At 39.7% G+C, this 19,688-nt stretch overlaps 2 protein-coding genes and 1 pseudogene across 7 annotated transcripts in view; all 3 read left to right on the top strand.

Moving 5' to 3' along the window:
• The window catches only part of RGS22 (regulator of G protein signaling 22), a 235,743-nt gene that overhangs the window by 197,922 nt on the left and 18,133 nt on the right, over window positions 1-19,688 (top strand). For 2 of the 6 annotated variants that reach the window (XM_037802557.1, XM_037802564.1), the window contains one exon: window positions 4,714-4,783. The exons of 1 other annotated variant lie outside the window; for it this stretch is intronic. In XM_037802557.1, the coding sequence (XP_037658485.1) occupies window positions 4,714-4,730 (17 nt within the window). In that variant the 3' untranslated portion in view covers window positions 4,731-4,783. Of the gene's footprint in view, window positions 1-4,713; window positions 4,820-19,688 lie in introns of those variants that run through there. 3 more of the 6 variants (XR_005211587.1, XM_037802562.1, XM_037802560.1) reach the window with 3 other exon arrangements.
• LOC119508850 lies at window positions 4,814-5,968 on the top strand (annotated as a pseudogene).
• LOC119508768 (caveolin-2-like) lies at window positions 6,764-7,609 on the top strand. Its single transcript, XM_037802566.1, has one exon. It carries the CDS (start codon window positions 6,783-6,785, stop codon window positions 7,314-7,316), a length of 534 nt encoding a protein of 177 aa, XP_037658494.1. The 5' UTR covers window positions 6,764-6,782; the 3' UTR covers window positions 7,317-7,609.

Raw genomic sequence — 19,688 nt, 5'->3', positions numbered from 1 at the left:
TTGTTGATGCCTTACCTTGGACACTTTATGGCTTTAAGACTGTAACTTTGTATCTAAATAAACTCCCTTATAAAAGCCATCCATTTCTGGTGTTTTGCAATATGGCAGCATTAGAAAACCAGAACAGATTTTAGTAGCAGAGAAGTGGGGTGCTGCTGAGTTTGCAAATACCAAACATGTTGGAATGGCTTTTTAAATGGATAAAGGGAAGATTCTGGAAGAATTGTGAGGAGCTTGATAGAAAAGGCCTAAGTTGCTTTGGAGAGACTGTTTGTGGAAATATGGCCTCTAAAGATACTTCTGATAAGGCCCTGAGCAGAAATGATGAATGTGTCATTGCCAGCTGGAAGAAAGGCAGTCCTTGTTTTAAAGTGGCAGAGAATTTGGCAAAATTGCTTCCTGGTGTTGGATGGAAGGCAGAATTTGAAAGCAACGACCTGGGATACTTAGCTGAAGAGATTTCAACACTAAATATTGAGAGTGTGGCCTGGCTTCTCCTTGCAGCTTATAGTAAAAGATGAGTGGAGAGAGATAAGCTAACTGAACTCTTGGGTAGAAAGAAAACAGAAACTGATGGTTTGGAAGATTCTGGGCTTCCAAGAAGTGAGACCCCAGAAGCTACAGCCCCACATGAGGAGTTAACCAAACATGGAACCCGACCACCATTTCAGTACAAGCAAGGATTGGAGATGGAGTTATCCAGAAAGGATTTGTGGAAAGTCCTATTGTCTGATGGATTTGACCCCTGTAAACTGCATGCCAAGCCTACAGAATTTTTGCAGAATCTTGTAAATGGAATCTTTGCTGGTCTGGACTGGAGGAAATGAAGAAGGAACAAATTGGAGGAAAAATTTCTTCAAAGACAGAACCATGGAGGTTGAGGTCTGGAGTCAAGAGGTCTTGGGCTGGGAGAGCTGAGCGGTCCATGCACATGGAAAGGGTGTTTGCCCTGCAGGCAGAGGGGAGGCCTTCCACCTCGATGCTCAGGAAGAGTGCTGCCACCTCAGGCCCCAGAGAGGGTGGAGCACATTCCCTGGGGATTGTGGAGAGCCTGGCCGCCACCCCACTGTTTGGAGAGGGTAGAGCTTTTGCCCTGGAGAAGCAAAGTCCAGGTGGCACCCCAATGTTTGAGGAGAGTGGGGCCGAGAAAAAGGTGGTCTCCCCATGTGTGGATATGTTGGAGCACTCACCCCAGCATTTGGAGAGAAAAGGGCTGTCATGTAAGCCTTTGGAAAGGGTTGGACTCCCGCTCTCTCAAGCCCCAAAGATAAAACATTCTATAAATGACTGTCAGACTTTGAAATCTAATGAAATGTGCTCTGTGGGTTTTAGAACTCTTTTGGTCCTGTTAGCCCTGTTTTCCTTACTGTTTCTCCTTATGGCAATGGGAATGTTTATCCTGTGACTGTCCCTTCTTTGTATATTGGAAGCAGGTAACTTGTTCTGAGTTTCACAGATCCGCAACCAGAGGGGAATTTTGCTTTAGGACAGACCACGCCTGTGAATGATTTTGATGGGATCTTATACTTACCTATTGTTACTGAAATGATTTACATTTTTGTGATACTGTGATGGGATCACTCTATTTTGTATTTGGAAATAATATGTTTTTCTGGGGTCCAGGGGGTGGAATGTGCTGGTTTGTATATATTATGTCCCCCAGAAAAAGCCATATTCTTTAAGGCAATCTTGTGGGGGCCGACGTACTAGTGTTGATTAGGTTGGAACCTCTTAATTCAGTGTTTCCATGGAGATGTGAATCAACTGTAGGCAAGACCTTTCATTGGATTATTTCCATGGAGATGTTGCCCTACCCATTCAGGGTGGGTCTTTATTGGATCACTGGAGTATTTTAAAGAGAGCCATATGGGCCCAGATGCAGAGCAGCTAAGAGTGACATTTTGGAAGAGCTGCAGCTAAGAGAGTACAAAATGCCCCAAGAGCAACATTTGGAGAATGCCGTTTTGAAACGCAACCTGGGAGCAAATGGAGGCCAGCCATGTGCCTTCCTGGCTAACAGAGGTTTTCTGGACACCAGTGGCTTCTCTAGTGAAGGTACCGATTGTTGATGCCTTACCTTGGACACTTTATGGCTTTAAATCTTTAACTTTATAACCAAATAAACCCCCTTATAAAAGCCAATCCATTTCTGGTGTTTTGCGAAACAGAACAGTCCTCTTCATCAGTTATCTAGGCTTGTAGAAATCTCAGACTTGAAAACTTAAACAAAATCTCAGGATCTACAAAATACAGGGTGGCTTATAAAACCACCCAAATTGTTTCTTTAAAGGCTTTAAATCTACTAGAAGGCCTGGCCTTAGATACTGCTCAAAAAGCACTGAATTCAAGTGCACTCATGTCACTACAAGACAGCACACAGATAAAGTGACTTACTGTAGTGATCATGATATTGATGATGATGATGATGATGGCTAGCATTTATTAAGCAGTTATTATGTGCATGTTCTGTTCTACATTTCTCACAACAACCAGAACCATCAGTAAATATCATCAGTTTTAAAATGAGGTAACTAAGACACAAAAAATTAAGTAACTTGCCATGGTGGCATTGTAAATAGATTATATGATTAAATCATGATACCTTCTATCAGTTCTTTTTTTTTTTTAACAGTTTTATTCACACACCATACAATCTATCCTAAATGTACAAACAGTTGCTCCTGGTATAGTCACATAGTTATACATTCACCACCACAATCTGTATGAGAACATTCTCCTTTATTCCAAAAAGAAAGGGGGGGGGGGTGAGAAAAAAATCCCATACCCCTCCCTTATATCCCCCTTTTAATGTTTAAATGTAAACATTTAGCTTTGGCATATTATCTTTGTTACAATTAATGAAAGAATATTATACTATTATTGTCTACTATAGACCTTAGTTTTCATTAACTGTATTTTTCCCTTATACCTTCCCATTTTAACACCTTGTAATAGTGACATATGTTGTTCATGTAAAAACTTTCTTATAGTTGTACAATTAACCACCATCATTGTCTACTGTAGGTTTTGCTAAGTTGTACAGTCTCAGTTTTTATGCTCTAGTTTGCATACTGGTGAGATACAAAACTCTAGCCTTACTGTTTTCAACCATATTCACACTCTGTTTTGTTAATTACACTTAACAGTATTGTGCTACAATCATACAATATTGTGCTATCCATTTCCGAACCTTTACCATCAACATTATTGAACATTCTGTATCCTTAAGCATCAATTGTCCAATCCTGCCCTCTTTGTATTTCCTGATAACCTATGCTCTCACATTTAACTTTCAGAGTTTGCTCATTGTAGTTAGTTCATATTAGTGAGACATACAGTATTTGTCCTTTTGTTTCTGGCTTATTTCGCTCGACATAGTGTCCTCAAGGTTCATCCGTGTTGTTGCACATGTCATGACTTTATTCTGTCTTACAGCTGTATAATATTCCATTGAATATATATACCACAGTTTATTTATCCATTCGTCAGTTGACGGACATTTGGGCTGTTTCCATCTTTTGGCAATCATGAGTAATTCTACTATAAACATTGGTGTGAAAATGTCTGTTCATGACCTTGCTTTCAGTTATTCTGAAGATATACCTAGTAATGAGATTGCTGGATCATACAGCAGTTCTATACTTAGCTTCCTGAGGAACCACCAAACTGTCTTCTAGAAAGGTTGCACCATTCTACATTCCTACCAGCAATGAATAAGTGTACCTTTTTCTGCACATCCTCTTCAGGACTTGTAGTTTTCTGTTTTGTTGTTGTTGTTGTTGTTTTTATAATGGCCATTCTAGTAGGTGTGAGATGGTATGTCATTGTGGTTTTGATTTGCATTTCTATAATAGTGAAGTTGAGCGTCTTTTCCTATGCTTCTGAGCCATTTGTATTTCCTCTTTGGAAAAGTGTCTATCCATGTCTTTTGCCCATTTTTAAGTGAGTTGTTTGTCTTTTTGTTGTTGAGTTGTAGGATGTCTTTGTATATTTTGGCTATTAAACCCTTATCTGATATGTGGTTTCCAAATATTGTCTCCCATTGAGTAGGCTGCCTTTTTACTTTCCTGACAAAGTCCTTTGATGTGCAAAAGTATTCAATTTTGAGGAGAAACCTGTATTAGTTAGGGTTCTCTAGGGAAACAGAACCAACAAGAGATATCTATAAATATAAGATTTTATAACTGTGTCTCACACAACTGTGGAGATGCATGAGTCAAAATTGTGTAGGGCAGGATGCATGAGTCCAAATTCCATAGGGCAGGCAGCCAACTGGCAACTCCGATGGTGTTCAATGAACTCCTCAGGAGACACTTGCTAGCCAAAGAAGCAAAGGCTCTCTCTCTTTCTCCCTTAAAAGTCTTCAAATGATCTGGCTGGAGTTTGCATAAGGGTAACCTCCAAGGTAGCCTCTCAACTCTATTTGAAATCTGTTAGCCAGTGTAACCTTTTTTTGGTTACCTTTCTTTCCCCCTTTTGGTCAAGAAGGCCTTTTCAGTCTCTCAATGTCAAGGTCAGGCTGTTTCCTGGGAGTCGTGTTCCACATCGCCAGTGAGAATCACTCCCCTAGGAGTCATGTCCCACGTAGCAGGGAGAGTAATTAATTTATTTGCAGAGGTGGCTTAGAGAGGCCATATCTGAGCAACAAAAGAGGTTTACTCTGGAGGTGCCTCTTAGACATAATTATAAGTAAGTTTAGCCTCCCTTTTACAGCCATATGTTTCATATGAACAAGGCTCAAGATCAAAGGCTTGGCTCACTCGCCGCCACTGCACCCGCGCCGTCTTCCTGCCGCTTCTCGTCCCGCTCCTCCATGCCGCGGCCCCGCTCTCAGCTCGCCATGGAAGAGGAAATCGCCACGCTGGTCATCGACAACGGCTCCGGCATGTGCAAGGCCGGCTTCGCGGGGGACGACGTGCCCCGCGCCGTGTTCCCCTCCATCGTGGGGCACCCCCGGCACCAGGGCGTGATGGTGGGCATGGGCCAGAAGGACTCATACGTGGGCAACGAGGCGCAGAGCAAGCACAGCATCCTGACGCTCAAGTACCCCATCGAGCACGGCATCGTCACCAACTGGGACGACATGGAGAAGATCTGGCACCACACCTTCTACAACGAGCTGCGCGTGTCGCCTGAGGAGCACCCCGTGCTGCTGACGGAGGCGCCCCTGAACCCCAAGGCCAATAGGGAGAAGATGACGCAGATCATGTTCGAGACTTTCAACATGCCCGCCATGTACGTGGCCATCCAGGCCGTGCTGTCGCTGTACGCGTCGGGCGCACCACGGGCATCGTGATGGACTCGGGCCACGGCGTCACGCACACGATGCCCATCTACGAGGGCTACGCGCTGCTGCATGCCATCCTGCGCCTGGACCTGGCGGGCCGCGACCTGACCGACTACCTCATGAAGATCCTCAGGGAGCGCGGCTACAGCTTCACCACCACGGCCGAGCGCGAGATCGTGCGCGACATCAAGGAGAAGCTGTGCTACGTGGCCCTGGATTTCGAGCAGGAGATGGCCACGGCTGCCTCGTCGTCGTCGCTGGAGAAGAGCTACGAGCTGCCCCATGGCCAGGTCATCACCATTGGCAACGAGCGCTTCCGCTGCCCGGAGGCGCTCTTCCAGCCGTCCTTCCTGGGCATGGAGTCCTGCAGCATCCACGAGACCACCTTCAACTCGATCATGAAGTGCGAAGTGGACATCCCTAAGGACCTGTATGCCAACACAGTGCTGTCGGGGGGGGCACCACCATGTACCCCGGCATCGCCGAACGGATGCAGAAGGAGATCACGGCGCTGGCGCCCAGCACCATGAAAATAAAGATTATCGCACCGCCGGAGCGCAAGTACTCGGTGTGGATCAGTGGCTCCATCCTGGCATCGTTATCCACCTTCCAGCAGATGTGGATTAGCAAGCAGGAGTAGGACGAGTCGGGCCGTCCATTGTGCACCGCAAGTGTTTCTAGGGGCCACGGCGCCGCGCCTGCTGCGGGGGCGCCTCGTGGAACTGGAACGGCCTTTGGAAGACGCGTCCTCGAAGCCTGTCCCCGTCAGCACTGGAGCGTGGAACTTGTTGCTGATCTTGACCTTGTATCCAAAGTTACCTGTTTCCTTGGTATATGTTTCGATTCCCTGTACATACCTTTGGTTTAAGTCGCCGCCGCCCGTGGCTGGGGAGGTGCGGCCGTGGAGAGCCCGGGGGCCGCGGGCCCTGCGGGGCGTGGGCGCGGAGCCGGGCTGCTCCCGGGTCCCCAGAGGCCGCCCAGCGTGCGGAGCCCTGGGGCCCAGTTTCCTTCCTTACCTGATGTTTTCCCACCGGAACACCGTGGCTCGCTGCTTGCCCCGAGGTGGAAAACGGTTCGCATTTACACCTGTAAATTTATTCATCCTTTAATTTATGTAAGGTTTTTTGTACTCAATTCTCAAATCGTTGAGAGATGACAGCAAAGTTTGGTTTTCTACTGTCATGTGAGGACATTAGATCCCAGCAACACGTTGTCGTGTAAGGAAAAATAAAAGTGCTGCAGGAAAAAAAAAAAAAAAATCAAAGGCTTGACTTATTAAGTAGGGGGTTCCTAATTTCACATAGCGTATATTCTGTTCAAGATAAACAATCAGTGTCTCACATTATCTTCACTTAGTTGTACTCATCACTGTCAATTTTAAACAACTATCATAACACAAAACACCCCCAAGCTCTTATCAGCCCCTAATTATTCATCCCTAGAATTAGTATAGTACTGGCAAGGTATTCCTATTAAATATAGTCTATAATATGCAATGGGAAAAGGGCAGGGGGAGCCTCGCCGCGCACCCAGCGCCGTGATGGGGCTGGAGACCGAGAAGGCGGACGTCCAGCTCTTCGTGGACGACGACGTCTACAGCCGCCATAGCGGCATCGACTACGGCGATCCCGAGAAGGTCGCCGACTTGGGTATGGACCGGGATCCTCACCGGCTCAACTCGCATCTCCAGCTAGGTTTCGAGGATGTGATCGCGGAGCCGGTCTCTACGCACTCCTTAGACAAAGTGTGGATCTGCAGCCACGCGCTCTTTGAAATCAGCAAATACCTGATGTACAAGTTCCTGACGGTGTTCCTGGCGATTCCCCTGGCCTTCGCTGCGGGAATCCTGTTTGCCACCCTCAGCTGTCTGCACATCTGGATTCTAATGCCTTTTGTAAAGACCTGCCTAATGGTCCTGCCTTCAGTGCAGACAATATGGAAGAGTGTGACAGATGTTGCCACTGGCCCATTGTGTACAAGCGCAGGAAGCATCTTCTCTTCTGTCAGCCTGCAGCTGAGCCACGACTGAACACTTCCACACCAGGTCTGGAGATTTGGAAACTGTAATACTTCTTTGTTATTGTAACATAGAAGCACTACTGTTCCGTTCATTTCCCAATTGTTCTAATTAAGAAAGCTATTCGGATCGGCAACCATGTTTAGACATTTTTATTGGCAGATCTTTTCAAATAATCTTTTATAATTAATAGCCAAGGGTTTCATATCTAACTTTATAACAAGTAGGTTGGCAACACTTAATTTTAAAGGCAATTTTTGCTTTAGTACAGAAGTATAAATTTTATAATGACGAATTTATGATCAATGAACATTTCTTTCAAAACCCTACAATAGTTTTGTGTACAACTGTTAAAACATGATATTTCTTATTTTTTTACTTGGAGAGTAGTATTTTTAAATTAACTTTACAGATAAATTTTGATGGATATTTAGAGATAGAATATATAAATATCCTGGAAAAAGCAGTAATAGAAGCACACAGTGGGGAGAGTAGCTATCGAATATAATAAAACAATAAATGAAAATAGATTCATGAAAACATGTTCCTTTAAATAAGATATTGTTAACCTACAGGCCTATTTAACAAAATGTTCATTTTGCTGTATATTTTGTACTTAATGTAAATGTTGCTCTAATCAGATTGCTTTAAAACACTTGTAATTATATGTTTTCTTGTTGAACTAATATATAGAATGAGTAAATGTATCTCCCATAAGAAATGTCATTGGTGAGATTGCACTGTCTTGATTATGTAAACATATATATCTTATTTTGAAATAGAATGTAAAAGACTGATATACAATCCTTTCCTTTCTAACTTTTCCAAGCAAAATCCCAAAATGTTTTATGACAGATTTTTATCTCACCGTAATCTTAAAATAATCCATATCTAATTAATACTTTGTCAAGGAGATGCTTTCTCTCTTTTAGTTAAAAATTAAACCTGTATTCTGGTATTCCTATTAATGTTTCACTTTATTTTCAAGTAATGTTGGTGCTATTTAATAATATTTTATAAGAAAAACTACTTCTGGCACTTAAAGTACAATTTACACTACCGTGATTCATGTAGAAAGGCTTATAGGAGAGTTTGTTTCTTTTTGGATGCATGCTACTGAACTATATGTATAAATTAAAAACTAACAGCTATAAAGTTTGAAGATGTTGTGTTATATGTGTTTTGTAGCACAGTATACAATTATTCTATCATTTTTAAGCTATGGGGTCCTTTTTCAGTGTTATGAGTCACTGTTGTTTTAAAAATCCCACTGTTCTTTTAAAAATACAGCAAAATGATAAGTGTGTACCAAAAATGTCTATGATGAGAGCGGTTTTTAAACAAATTTACTACAGTTTACACATCTTAAAAGTATGCAAATACACAGATTTCAGATTTACTGTCAGAACCTGAATTAACATTCATTTGAATATTCTCATCAGTGACAGATCTTCATTGAATGAAGAGTAATTTACTGTCCAAATTGCCAGAACTGGTGAATATATAGGATGATTGAACTGGAATACTACTGGGGAACAAAGCTAGTGAATGATTCTAGTGTGACACTCATATCCTCTTGAAGGTAGATACAAAAGAGAAATTTCAAAACTGCCTTAGGCCATTGCAGCATCCTTGGAAAACACTGTTAGGATCGTTATCTTAAAGAACAACCATTCATTTGGCTATTTAGATTCTATTGTGTTAAAAAGTCAGTCAGTCGCATGACTTTACAGTTACACCTTGTATTTAAAATGTTTTCTAAGAATGTTTGGATATGTTGATGGGCCAAAATTATTTAATTAATCAGAAATCAATTTTAATCAATCATGAACTATCCTTTCAAACAGCTATTGGCTATTTGTTTTAAAGTCTAAATATACACATATAGTCATATTAAAACACCTTTTAATTTTTAACAAAGATACGTATGATTTCCTTATTTCTGAACAGTACTGGATTACTTTCAAAGTGAATTTTTATTGAGATTTGCCATTAACTATTTTATTTCTAAGACTCCATTTTTATGCCAAGCAGGTCCAGGTTTCATGAATAAACATGTTGGTTCTTTTATTGGGTTGGGGTGGGAGGGCAAGGAGACTTCTTCAATATCCATAATAAACTTTCTAAAACCACCCCCCCCCAAAAAAAATATATACAATGGGTAGTTTTTCCCATATACCACTCTGTGGTTAATTCTTTGTACCAGTGTCATACCTTAAAAGTGTATCATGCAAACCCTTATTTATATTTGTAGTGCTAATCTGTGGGATACGTGCCTTTAAACAACCACTTTTGATCATGTTTGCCGTCAATGCAGCACCGATACTTATAATCCCATTAACAATCACCCTCCCTGTCCATTCCCATACCTTTAAGTTCACCCTCATTAAAATATCTGTACATATTAGTTTAACATTCCCCCTCAATTAGCTTCTGTCTGTGTCTAGGTCCCCTATATTCTACATTATAAGTTTTACATTTTTCAGGGAATTCATAGTAGTGGTAATATACAACATCGCTCCTTTTGTGTCTGACTTATTTCACTGATAATTATGTCTTCAGTGTTAATCCGTGTTGTCATATGTTTCAAAAGTTTGTTCCTTCTTGCTGCTACATAGTATTCCATCGTGTGTTTGTGTGTGTGTCTCTCTATATTTAGACACACACACACACACACACACACAGTTTTGTTTATCCCCTTGTGAGTTGAAGGACACTTGGATTGTTTCTATCTCGGCATTGTGAACAGTGCCACTATGAATATTGGTGTTCAAATGGCTGTTTTTGTCACTGCTTTCGGATCCTCTGGGTATATACTGAGAAGTGAAATTGCTGGATCATAGGGTAACTTGATACCTAGTTTTCTGAGAAACTGCCAAACTGTCTTCCAGAGTGGCTGTACCATTATACAGTCCCACCAGCAATGAATAAGAGTTCCAATTTCTCCACATCCTCTCCAGCATTTGTAGTTTCCTGTTTGTTTCATGGCAGCCATTCTTATTGATGTGAGATGATATCTCATTGTGGTTTTGATTTGCATTTCCCTAATAGCTAGTGAAGATGAACATTTTTTCAAGTGTTTCTTAGCCATTTGTATTTCCTCTTCAGAAAAATGTCTTTTCATATCTTTTGCCCATTTTTTAGTTGGGCTATTTGTACTATTGTCATTCAATAGGATGACATCAAAAGGATATCTTTATATATGCTGAATATCAGGCACCTTTCAGATATATGGTATCCAAATATTTTCTCCCATTGAGTTGGCTGCCTCTTCACCCTTTTGACAAATTCCTTTGAGGTAAGAAGCTTTTAATTTTGATGAGTTCCCATTTATCTATTTTTTCTTTTGTTGCTTGTGCTTTGGGTGTAAGGTCTAAGAAGCTATCTCCTAATACTAGGTCTTGAAGATTTTTCCCTATGTTATCTTTTAGGGGTTTTATTGTACTGTCTCTCATATTGAGGTCTTTGATCCACTTTGAGTTAATTTTGGTATGAGTGAGGTAGGGGTCCTCTTTCATTCTCTTAGATATGGGTATCCAGTTCTCCCAGCCCCATGTGTTGAAGAGACTGTTCAGTTCAGAGGATTTGGGGGCCTTACCAAAAATCAGTCAACTATAGATCTAGGGGTCTATTTCCAAACTCTTGATTCTATTCTGTTGATCAATGTCTGTCTTTGTGCCAGTACCATGCTGTTTTGACTATTGTGGCTTTATAGTAGGCTTTAAAGTCTGGAAGTGTAAATCCCCCCACTTTGTATTTCATTTTTAGAATGTTTTTGGCAATTCAAGGCCCTTTCCCTTGCAAATAAATTTGATAACTAGCTTTTCAAGTCTGCAAAGTAGGTTGGAAATTTGATTGGAATTGTGTTGAATCTTTAGATCAGTTTGGGTAGAATTGACATCTTAATGGCATTTAGCTTCCTATTCATGAACACAGAATAACTTTCCACCTATTTAGGTCATTTTTTCTTTTAGTAATGTTTTGTAATTTTCTGTGTAGAGGTCTTTTACATCCATGGTTAAATGTATTCCTGGGTACTTGATTTTTTTAGTTGCTATTGTGAATGGAATTTTTTTCTTGAGTGTTTCCTTAGTTAGGTCATTTCTAGTGTATAGGAACATTACTGACTTTTGTGCATTAACCTTGTATTCCACCAGTTTGCTCAATTTGTTTATTAGCTCAAATAGCTTTGTCATCGAATTGTCAGAATTTTCCAAATGTATGATCATACAATGTGCAATAATGACAGTTTCACTTCTTCCTTTCCAATTTGATGCCTTTTATTTCTTTGTCTTGCTGGATTGCTCTGGCTAAAACTTCTAGCACAATGTTAAATAATAGTGATGACAGCAGGCATCCTTGTCTCACTCCTCATCTTAGGGTGAAGGCTTTCAGTATCTCACTGTTAAGTACTGTACTGGAGTGGGTTTCATATGTGCCCTTTATCATATTGAGGAAGCTTCCTTCAATTTCTACCTTTTGAAGTGATTTTATCAATAAAGGATGCTGAATTTTGTTGAATGCTTTTTCAGCATCTATTGAGATCATTTGATTTTTTTCTTTACAATTAATGTGTTGTCTTACATTGATTGATTTTCTTATGTTGAACCACCCTTGCATGCCTGGAATAAAGCCCACTTGGTCATGGTGTACGATTGTTTTAATGCATCTTTGGATTCAGTTTGCAATTATTTTGTTGAGAATTTTTGCATCTGTATTCATTAGGGAGATTGCCCTCTAGATTTCCTTTTTTGTAGTATCTTTATCTAGTTTGGGTATTAGTGTGATGGTAGCTTCATAAAATGAGTTAGATAGTGTTCTTTTTTCTTCAGTTTTTTGGTAGAGTTTGAGCAGGAATGGTGTCAGTTCTTTTTAGAAATTTGGTAAAATTCTCCTGTGAAGCCATCTGGCCCTGGGCTTTTATTTCTAGGAAGCTTTTTGATGACTGATTGGATCTCCTTACTTGTGATTAGTTTTTTGAGGTCTTCTGTTTGCTCTCGGGTCACTGTAGGCTGTCCATGTGTTTCCAGGAAATTATCCATTTCCTCTATATTGTCTAGTTTGTTGATGTAAATTTGTTCTTAGTAGTCTCTTATGATTTTTAAAATTTCTTTGGAATCCACAGCAATGTTCCCCTCTCATTTCTGATTTTGTTTACTTGGGTCTTCTCTCTTTTTTACGTTGGTAGTCTTTCTAAAGGTTTATCAATCTTGTTGATTTTCTCAAGGAACCAATTTGGTTTTATTTATTCTCTCTATTGTTTTTTGTTCTCCATGTCATTTATTTGTGCTTTAATCCTTGTTACTTATTTTCTTCTACTTGCTTTACTTAGTTTGTTGATCATTCTCTAGCTTTTTCAGTTGTTCAGTTAGGTCTTTGATTTCGGCTCTTTCTTCCTTTTTAATGTATGCGTTTAGAGCTATAAAATTTCCCCTCAGCACTGCATTCACTGCATCCCACAGGTTTTGATACGTTGTGTTCTTGTTTTCATTCATCTCTAGATATCTGCCAATTTCTCCTGCAATTTCTTCTTTCACCCACTTATTGTTTAGGAGTGTGTTGTTTAACCTCCACATATTTGTGAATGTTCTGATTCTTTCATGGTTATTGACTTCTAGTTACATTCCATTGTGGTCAGAGAATGTGCTTGGAATAGTTTCAGTCTTTTTAAATTTATTGAGGCCTCTTTTGTGCCCCAGTATATGAACTTTCTTGGAGAATATTCCATGAGCACTAGAGAAGACTGTATATCCTGATAATTTGGGATGTAACACTCTATATATGTCTATTAAGTCTAATTCATTTATCACATTGTTTAGGTTCTCAGTTTCCTTATTGATCCTCTGTCTGGTTGTTACGTCTATAGAAGAGAGTTGTGTATTGTAGTCTCCCACTATTATTATGGGAAATGTCTATTGCTCCCTTCAGTTTTGCCAATGTTTATCTCATGTACTTTGGTGCACCTTGATTGGGTGCATAAACATTTATGTTTGTTGTTTCTTCTTGGTGAATTGTCCCTTTTATTAGTATATAGTGTCCTTCTTTGTCTCTTATGACATCTTTGCATTTAAAGTCTATTTTGTCTGATATTAGTATTGCTACCCCTGCTTTCTGGCTGCAGCTTGTGTGCAATATTTTTTCCCCATTCGTTCACTTTTAATCTCTGTGTTGCTGGGTCTAAGATGGGTCTCTTGTAAACAACATATTGATGGATCATACTTTTTAATCCATTCTGCCAATCTGTATTTTTTATTTGGGGAGTTTCAAATTTAATGTTACTACTGTGAAGGAAGTTCTTGAATCAACTGTCTTATCCTTTGTTTTTTATTTGTCAGATCTGTTTCCCCACCCCCTCTTTTTTTTTTTCCTCTAAGTTTTCCTTGCTAATACTCTTCAGTTCTATGTTCTTTTCCAGACCCCCCCCCCCCCTTTTTTTAGCTGATAGAAGAACTCCCTATAGTATTTCTTGCAGGACAGGTCCTGTTAACAGATTCTCTCAGTATTTGTGAAAATTTTAACCTCTCCCTCAATTTTGAAGGAGAGCTTTGCTGGATAAAGAGTTCTTGGCTCACAATTTTTTCTTTCAGAATTTTAAATGTATGTCATACCACTGTCTTCTTGCATCCAGGGTGCTTGCTTAAAAGTCAGTACTTAGACTTATGTTGATTCCCTTGTATGTGGTGAATTGCTTCTCTCTTGCTGCTTTCAGAACTTTCTCCTTCTCTTCAGCATTTGACAATCTGATTAGTATATGTCTTGGAGTGGGTTTATTTGGATTTATTCTATTTGGAGTTCATTGGGAATCTTTGATTTGCATAGTTATGTCGTTTAGAAGTAGAAGGGCTAGGGAGTTTTCCCTATGTTTTCAAATACTCTTTCTAGCCCTTTTCTCCTCTCTTCTCCCTCTGGGACACCAGTGATTCTTATATTTGTGCACTTTGTGGTGTCCATTGTTTCCCTGAGATCCATTTCAAATTACTATTTTTTTTTCACCATTTGTTCTTTTGTGCATTAGCATTCAATTGTCTGTCTTCCAGTTCACTTATCCTTTCTTCTGCCTCTTCAAATCTGGTGTTATGTGTCTCTAGTATATTTTTAGTTTGATCAACAGTATCTTTTATTTCTATAAATCTGCTATTTTTTATTTACTCTTTCAAATTTTTCTTTATGCTCTTCCAGTGTCTTCTTGATGTCCTATATGTCCTTAGTGAACTCATTGAAGTTGTTTTGGAAATTTGTGTATACTTCTTTGATTATCTGCTCCAAGTCTGTGTCTCCTCTGGCTGTTTAATTTCATCATTTGGCTTGTCCATATCTTCTTGTTTCTTCTTGTGTTTCATGATTTTCTGTTGTTGTCTTCTGGGAATTTGCTTTTCTTGGTAAGGCTATTTTGGAATATGCAGGATTATTTGAATATGTATCTATAATTTGGCAGAGCTACAGCTTGGTGGAATGTATTTTGCCTGTCCTTCCAGCAGATGGCACTCTTGAGTCACCTCTTACTCTCAAGCCAGATCTCCCCCAACTGGGCGTGGTCTGAACCAGGTGACAGTCTAATCAGTGCACTAGTTCTGCATGTGCACTGGGGACTATGAGCCCTGTGGGTGGGGGTGGGCCCTACACAGTTTGGGAGGGAGTCTGCTCCAGGGCACAGTGGGTCTGGCCTCCCTGAGTGGACCACTGTTGCCCTGCTGGGCACATGTCTCAACCCCCTAGCTTAGATGCTCCCAGACCACTGTGTTCCCGTGGGCTTCTGGGTTTGGGAGTGGCTCCTGGCATTTCTGTGTGGTGCCCCTGCCATTCCCCACCTCCCAGCTGTGCACTCTGCAGTCTTCTGTGGAGGAAAAGTAAATGCAGTCACCACCAGTCTGCTGAATCCCAAGTTCTCTCAAAGGAGCCCCTGGCCGTGGGGCTGTGAAGGGTTATCCCCCCAGCCAACTGCTGAGTTGGGCATACAGGGCATGGTAAGCTTCTCCCTCCTGTGCCTGGTGGCCGGCACCAGCCACCAGTCCTTATCGGTGGTCCCAGCTGAACACACTTACCCCATCCTTTCAATGGCAGTCTCTCTGCCTCTTCATCTAATTTCCCACCGTGTTGTAGAAGTCCATGTCCAACCAGCACACCCTGGAACTGCTGTTCTGGGGTGATTTCTGCCCTTTATCTAGTGTTTTTCATGGAGGGGAACTGTTCCGGTTTGCTAATGCTGCCATTATGCAAAATACCAGAAATAGATTGACTTTTATAAAGGGGGTTTATTTGATTACAAAGTTATAGTCTGAAGGCCATGAAAATGTCCAAATGAAGGCATTGACACAAGTATACCTTCACCAAAGGAAGGCCAGTGGCACCCAGAAAACTTCTGTTAGCTCGGAAGGCATGTGGCTGGCATCTGCTGATCCCAGGTTGTGTTTCAGCTCCACTCTCAGCTCCTGTGTGTTCTTCAAAGTGTCTCTCTTGGCTGCAGCACCTCCTTTTGTCTGTGAATACTTTTATAGGACTCCAGTGATTCAGTGAAGACCCACCCTGAAGGGGTGGGGTAACACCTCCGTAGAAATTACCCAATCAAAGGTCTCGCCCGCATTGGTTGAGTCACATCTCCATTGAAACACTCAAAGGATTCCAAACTAATCAATACTAATACGTCTGTTCCTACAAGATTGCATCAAAGAACATGGTGTTTTGGGGGACATAATACATCCAAACTGGCACAGGAAGTTTGCTCTGCCTCTTCTAATCCACCATCTTCCTGGAAGTCAATTTTAATCTTTTTAAACTCCAGAAACCTCTGTTGTTGTTGTTTTTGTATTTTTTATGTATGTTTTTGTATTTTTTATCAGCCCTACCTCCTCCCTATAGGTCTCCTGGTTTATTTCAGGTTTATTTTGTAGATTTATCTGTGCTGGGAGCTCATTTTCAGCAGTCAGAATTTGGTATTCAAATCCTCAGGTGGAGCTTGATTGAGCTCTCCTTTCTTTGCTCCTAGTAGAGAGGTCTTCTGTTTGCCACAAGGGAGAGACTCTGAGTCAGCTTACTGTGCCAAGGGGGCAGTTGCATCACTCCACAGCATGGAAGAATTCACTTACAGTTCTGTGCTATGATCTCGGCCCTTTCACTGGTTCTAGGCTGGTGTATGATATGCATCTGGTCACAGAAGTCCCCCAAACAAGTTGTTCCAGAAAGTTTCCGGCTATTTACCGTATGCCCTAGAGAAGAAACTAAATCCCACACCTCTTTATGCTGCCATCTTGCTCATCAATTCTCTTTTGATCACATCCAAAATCAACTCGAATTTCAATCATTATGACACCAAGCCTCGGTGTCAGAGGAGAATTAAAGTCTAAGCCTCATTATAAGCAAAGTAGTCTTCTTGTTTGACATTAATAACAACATAGCTTATTTCCTAGAAATGGGATAAACTATTAAGTGCTAAGTGTAGATCTCATGCCTCTTTGAAAAACAGGTAAAATAATCACTTTAGAAGTATTTTTTATAAAATGAGATGCTGGGCTTTGGTTTTAAATTCCTATGCTTGGCCTTAAGACACAGTGGCTACAAAATCAGTTTTTTTAATCTATTAAGATATTATTTGATGATGCAATGCTTATAGGTATAATTTTGTATTAGCAGTCATGTAAAAATTTAGTAGCAGAATGCATTGACAGCTTTAAAGTGATGTAAGAAAAAAATCTGTCATCTTGGAATTCTATATCCAGTGGAAACATCTCTCAGAATTGAAGGCCTCCACTTCTTCTTCCTCTTATCCTTTGTCAGAGCCAAGATTTCAGCTGGCATAACCAGTGGAGCTAGGGCCAAAACTTTGGCCATCACAGTTAGTTGGTGGAGCCAGAGCTGAGAATATGGCCTATGTCATTAGGAGATGAATTACATACATAAGCATTAACAAAATAATATATTAAGGACAGTAAGAGCCAGATTTTCACTATGAGAGAAGGAGTTACAGATTTGGGAAGGGGAAGGCTAGAAGAAACCTGGTGGTGTTGGATTGGAATTAGAGGTATTGTTGTGAGCTCATGATTTATATAGTCTCAAATTATCTCCCTACAGAATACTTGTTAATTAATTATTACATGATACTTATTAACTTTGCAGTGGAGAAACATGGCATACACCATCTTAACCAAGTAATGAAAGTTAATATCACCAGTAATGGGGACAATAGCTATTATGTGCCTCCAGATATGATGCACTAGGAACACAGAATCACTTCTGTGGTATTGCTGCCCCCCAAGAACAGACTGTATTGAATAATGAGGATATATCAGACAAACCCAAACTGAGGGATGATCTGCAAAGTAACTGGCATGTACTCTTCAAAAATATCAAGGTTATGTAAGATGATGACAAGAAATCTTCCACATGGAAGAAGACTAGAGAGACATAGTGTGATGGGTCGAATTTGTGCCCCCAAAAGATATGTTGAAGTCTTAACTACCAGTACGTGTGGCTGTGACCTTATTTAGAAATAGAATCTTTGCAGATGAAATCCAGTTAGAATGAGGTCATACTGAATTTGGATAGATTTGATCTACAATCCAAGGAACACTGAGGATTACCCACAAACACCAGAACTAGGAAGAGGCCCAGAAGTATTCTTTCCTGTAGGTTTCAGGGAGAGCATATCTCTGTTGACACCTTCATTTCAGACTCATAGCCTCCAGAACTGCGAGAAATAAATTTCTATTGTTTTAAGCCACTCAGTTTTTGTAATTTGTTATGGCAGCCATAGGAAAAGAATATATGTGGTAACTAAATGCAGTTTGTGATCCTGGATTAGAGCCTAGACTTATAAAGAACACTCTTGGGACAGTCAGTGAAATTTGAATGGGATCTGTGGATTAGATGACAGTATTATTTCATTGTTAATTCCCTAAATCTGATAGTTGAACTGTGGTCTAAAGAAGAGTGTCCTTATTTTTAGGAAACAGACAATGAAGCATTTAAAGATACCAGGGTCATTATATCTGCAACTTACTTTCAAATGGTTCAAAAATTATATATGTATATATACACATACACGTATGTGTATAAATGGACAGATATACAAAGAGAAGCAAACATGCAGAGATAGAATGATTAAGTAAATGCTATAAAATGATAACAAATATTACCAGTTAAAACATTACTTAGGAGTTCTTTGTAATATTCTTGCAATTTTTCTGTAAGCTTCAAATTAATTTAAAGTAAAAAGTTTTAAAAAAATAGAAAACTGAAGGCTAAATATAGACATTTTCAGACAAACAAAAACAGAAAATTTGTTGGCAATAGACCTGTACTACAGGAAATACTAAGGAAATTCCTTAGGCTGAATAGAAATGATCCCAGATGGAAGACTGGATCTTTAGGAAGGAAGAAGAGCACTGGACATGATAAATATGTGGGTTAAAAGAAAAGACAAAAGCATTTTGAAAGTCTACTGACTATTTAAAGCAAAAACAATAAAATATGATGGAGATCATAATATATGTAGAACCAAAATAGCAACAGTAGCACAAAGGTTAGGAGGAGATAAATGATTTATACATCTGTAAGGTTCTTACACTTTGTGTGGAGTGGTACAATATTTATTTTAAGTGGACTGTGATAAGACAAAAAGGATATTGAAATGCCTAGAGCAACCACTTAACAAAAAGAGGTATAGCTGAAATGCCAGCAGAGAAAATAAAATGAAATTCTAGAAAATAAGCCATCCAAAAGAAAGCAGTAACAAAGGATCAATGAGAAAATAAGAAAAAATAAAAAACATCAAGCAAGATTAGACTTAAATCCCAGCATATCAGTAATTAAATTAAATGTAAATTGACTAAATATTATAGCTAAAAGGCAGAGAGTGTAAATCTGAATCAAATGAAGAGAAACTACTCTGTGCCATTTATAAGCAATGTACTTATATTTAACATTTTAAAATATATTTTTTATTAAAGTACATGAAAAATTGAAAATTACAGAAAAATTATATAGCATGAAAATACTTTATGAAAATTCAGTATGACTTAATATTACAATCAATTATCAAGATAAGAAATACCATCTGAAATAAAGAGGGACATTTATAATGACATAAGGATTGATTCATTAAGAAGACATAATGATCCTAAATGTGTATACACCAAATAAGAATAGCTTCACAATAGATGAAGCAAAACTTGACAAAACTAAAAGGTAAAATAGACAAATCCACAATAATTGTGGGAGATTTTAACATTGTTCTCTCAGTAATTGATAGAATAATCAGAAATTAGTAAGAGGTAGAAGATTTGAACAACACTATTAACCAACAATCTAATTGACATTTATAGAAAACTACTCCCAATAATTGAGAATCCACATTCCTTATCAAATGCACCCAAACACCCACCAAAATAG

Source organism: Choloepus didactylus, chromosome 14 (assembly GCF_015220235.1).
Source record: "Choloepus didactylus isolate mChoDid1 chromosome 14, mChoDid1.pri, whole genome shotgun sequence".
In the NCBI taxonomy this organism is placed as follows: domain Eukaryota; kingdom Metazoa; phylum Chordata; class Mammalia; order Pilosa; family Megalonychidae; genus Choloepus; species Choloepus didactylus.
This window is presented reverse-complemented; position numbering and strand designations above follow the sequence as displayed.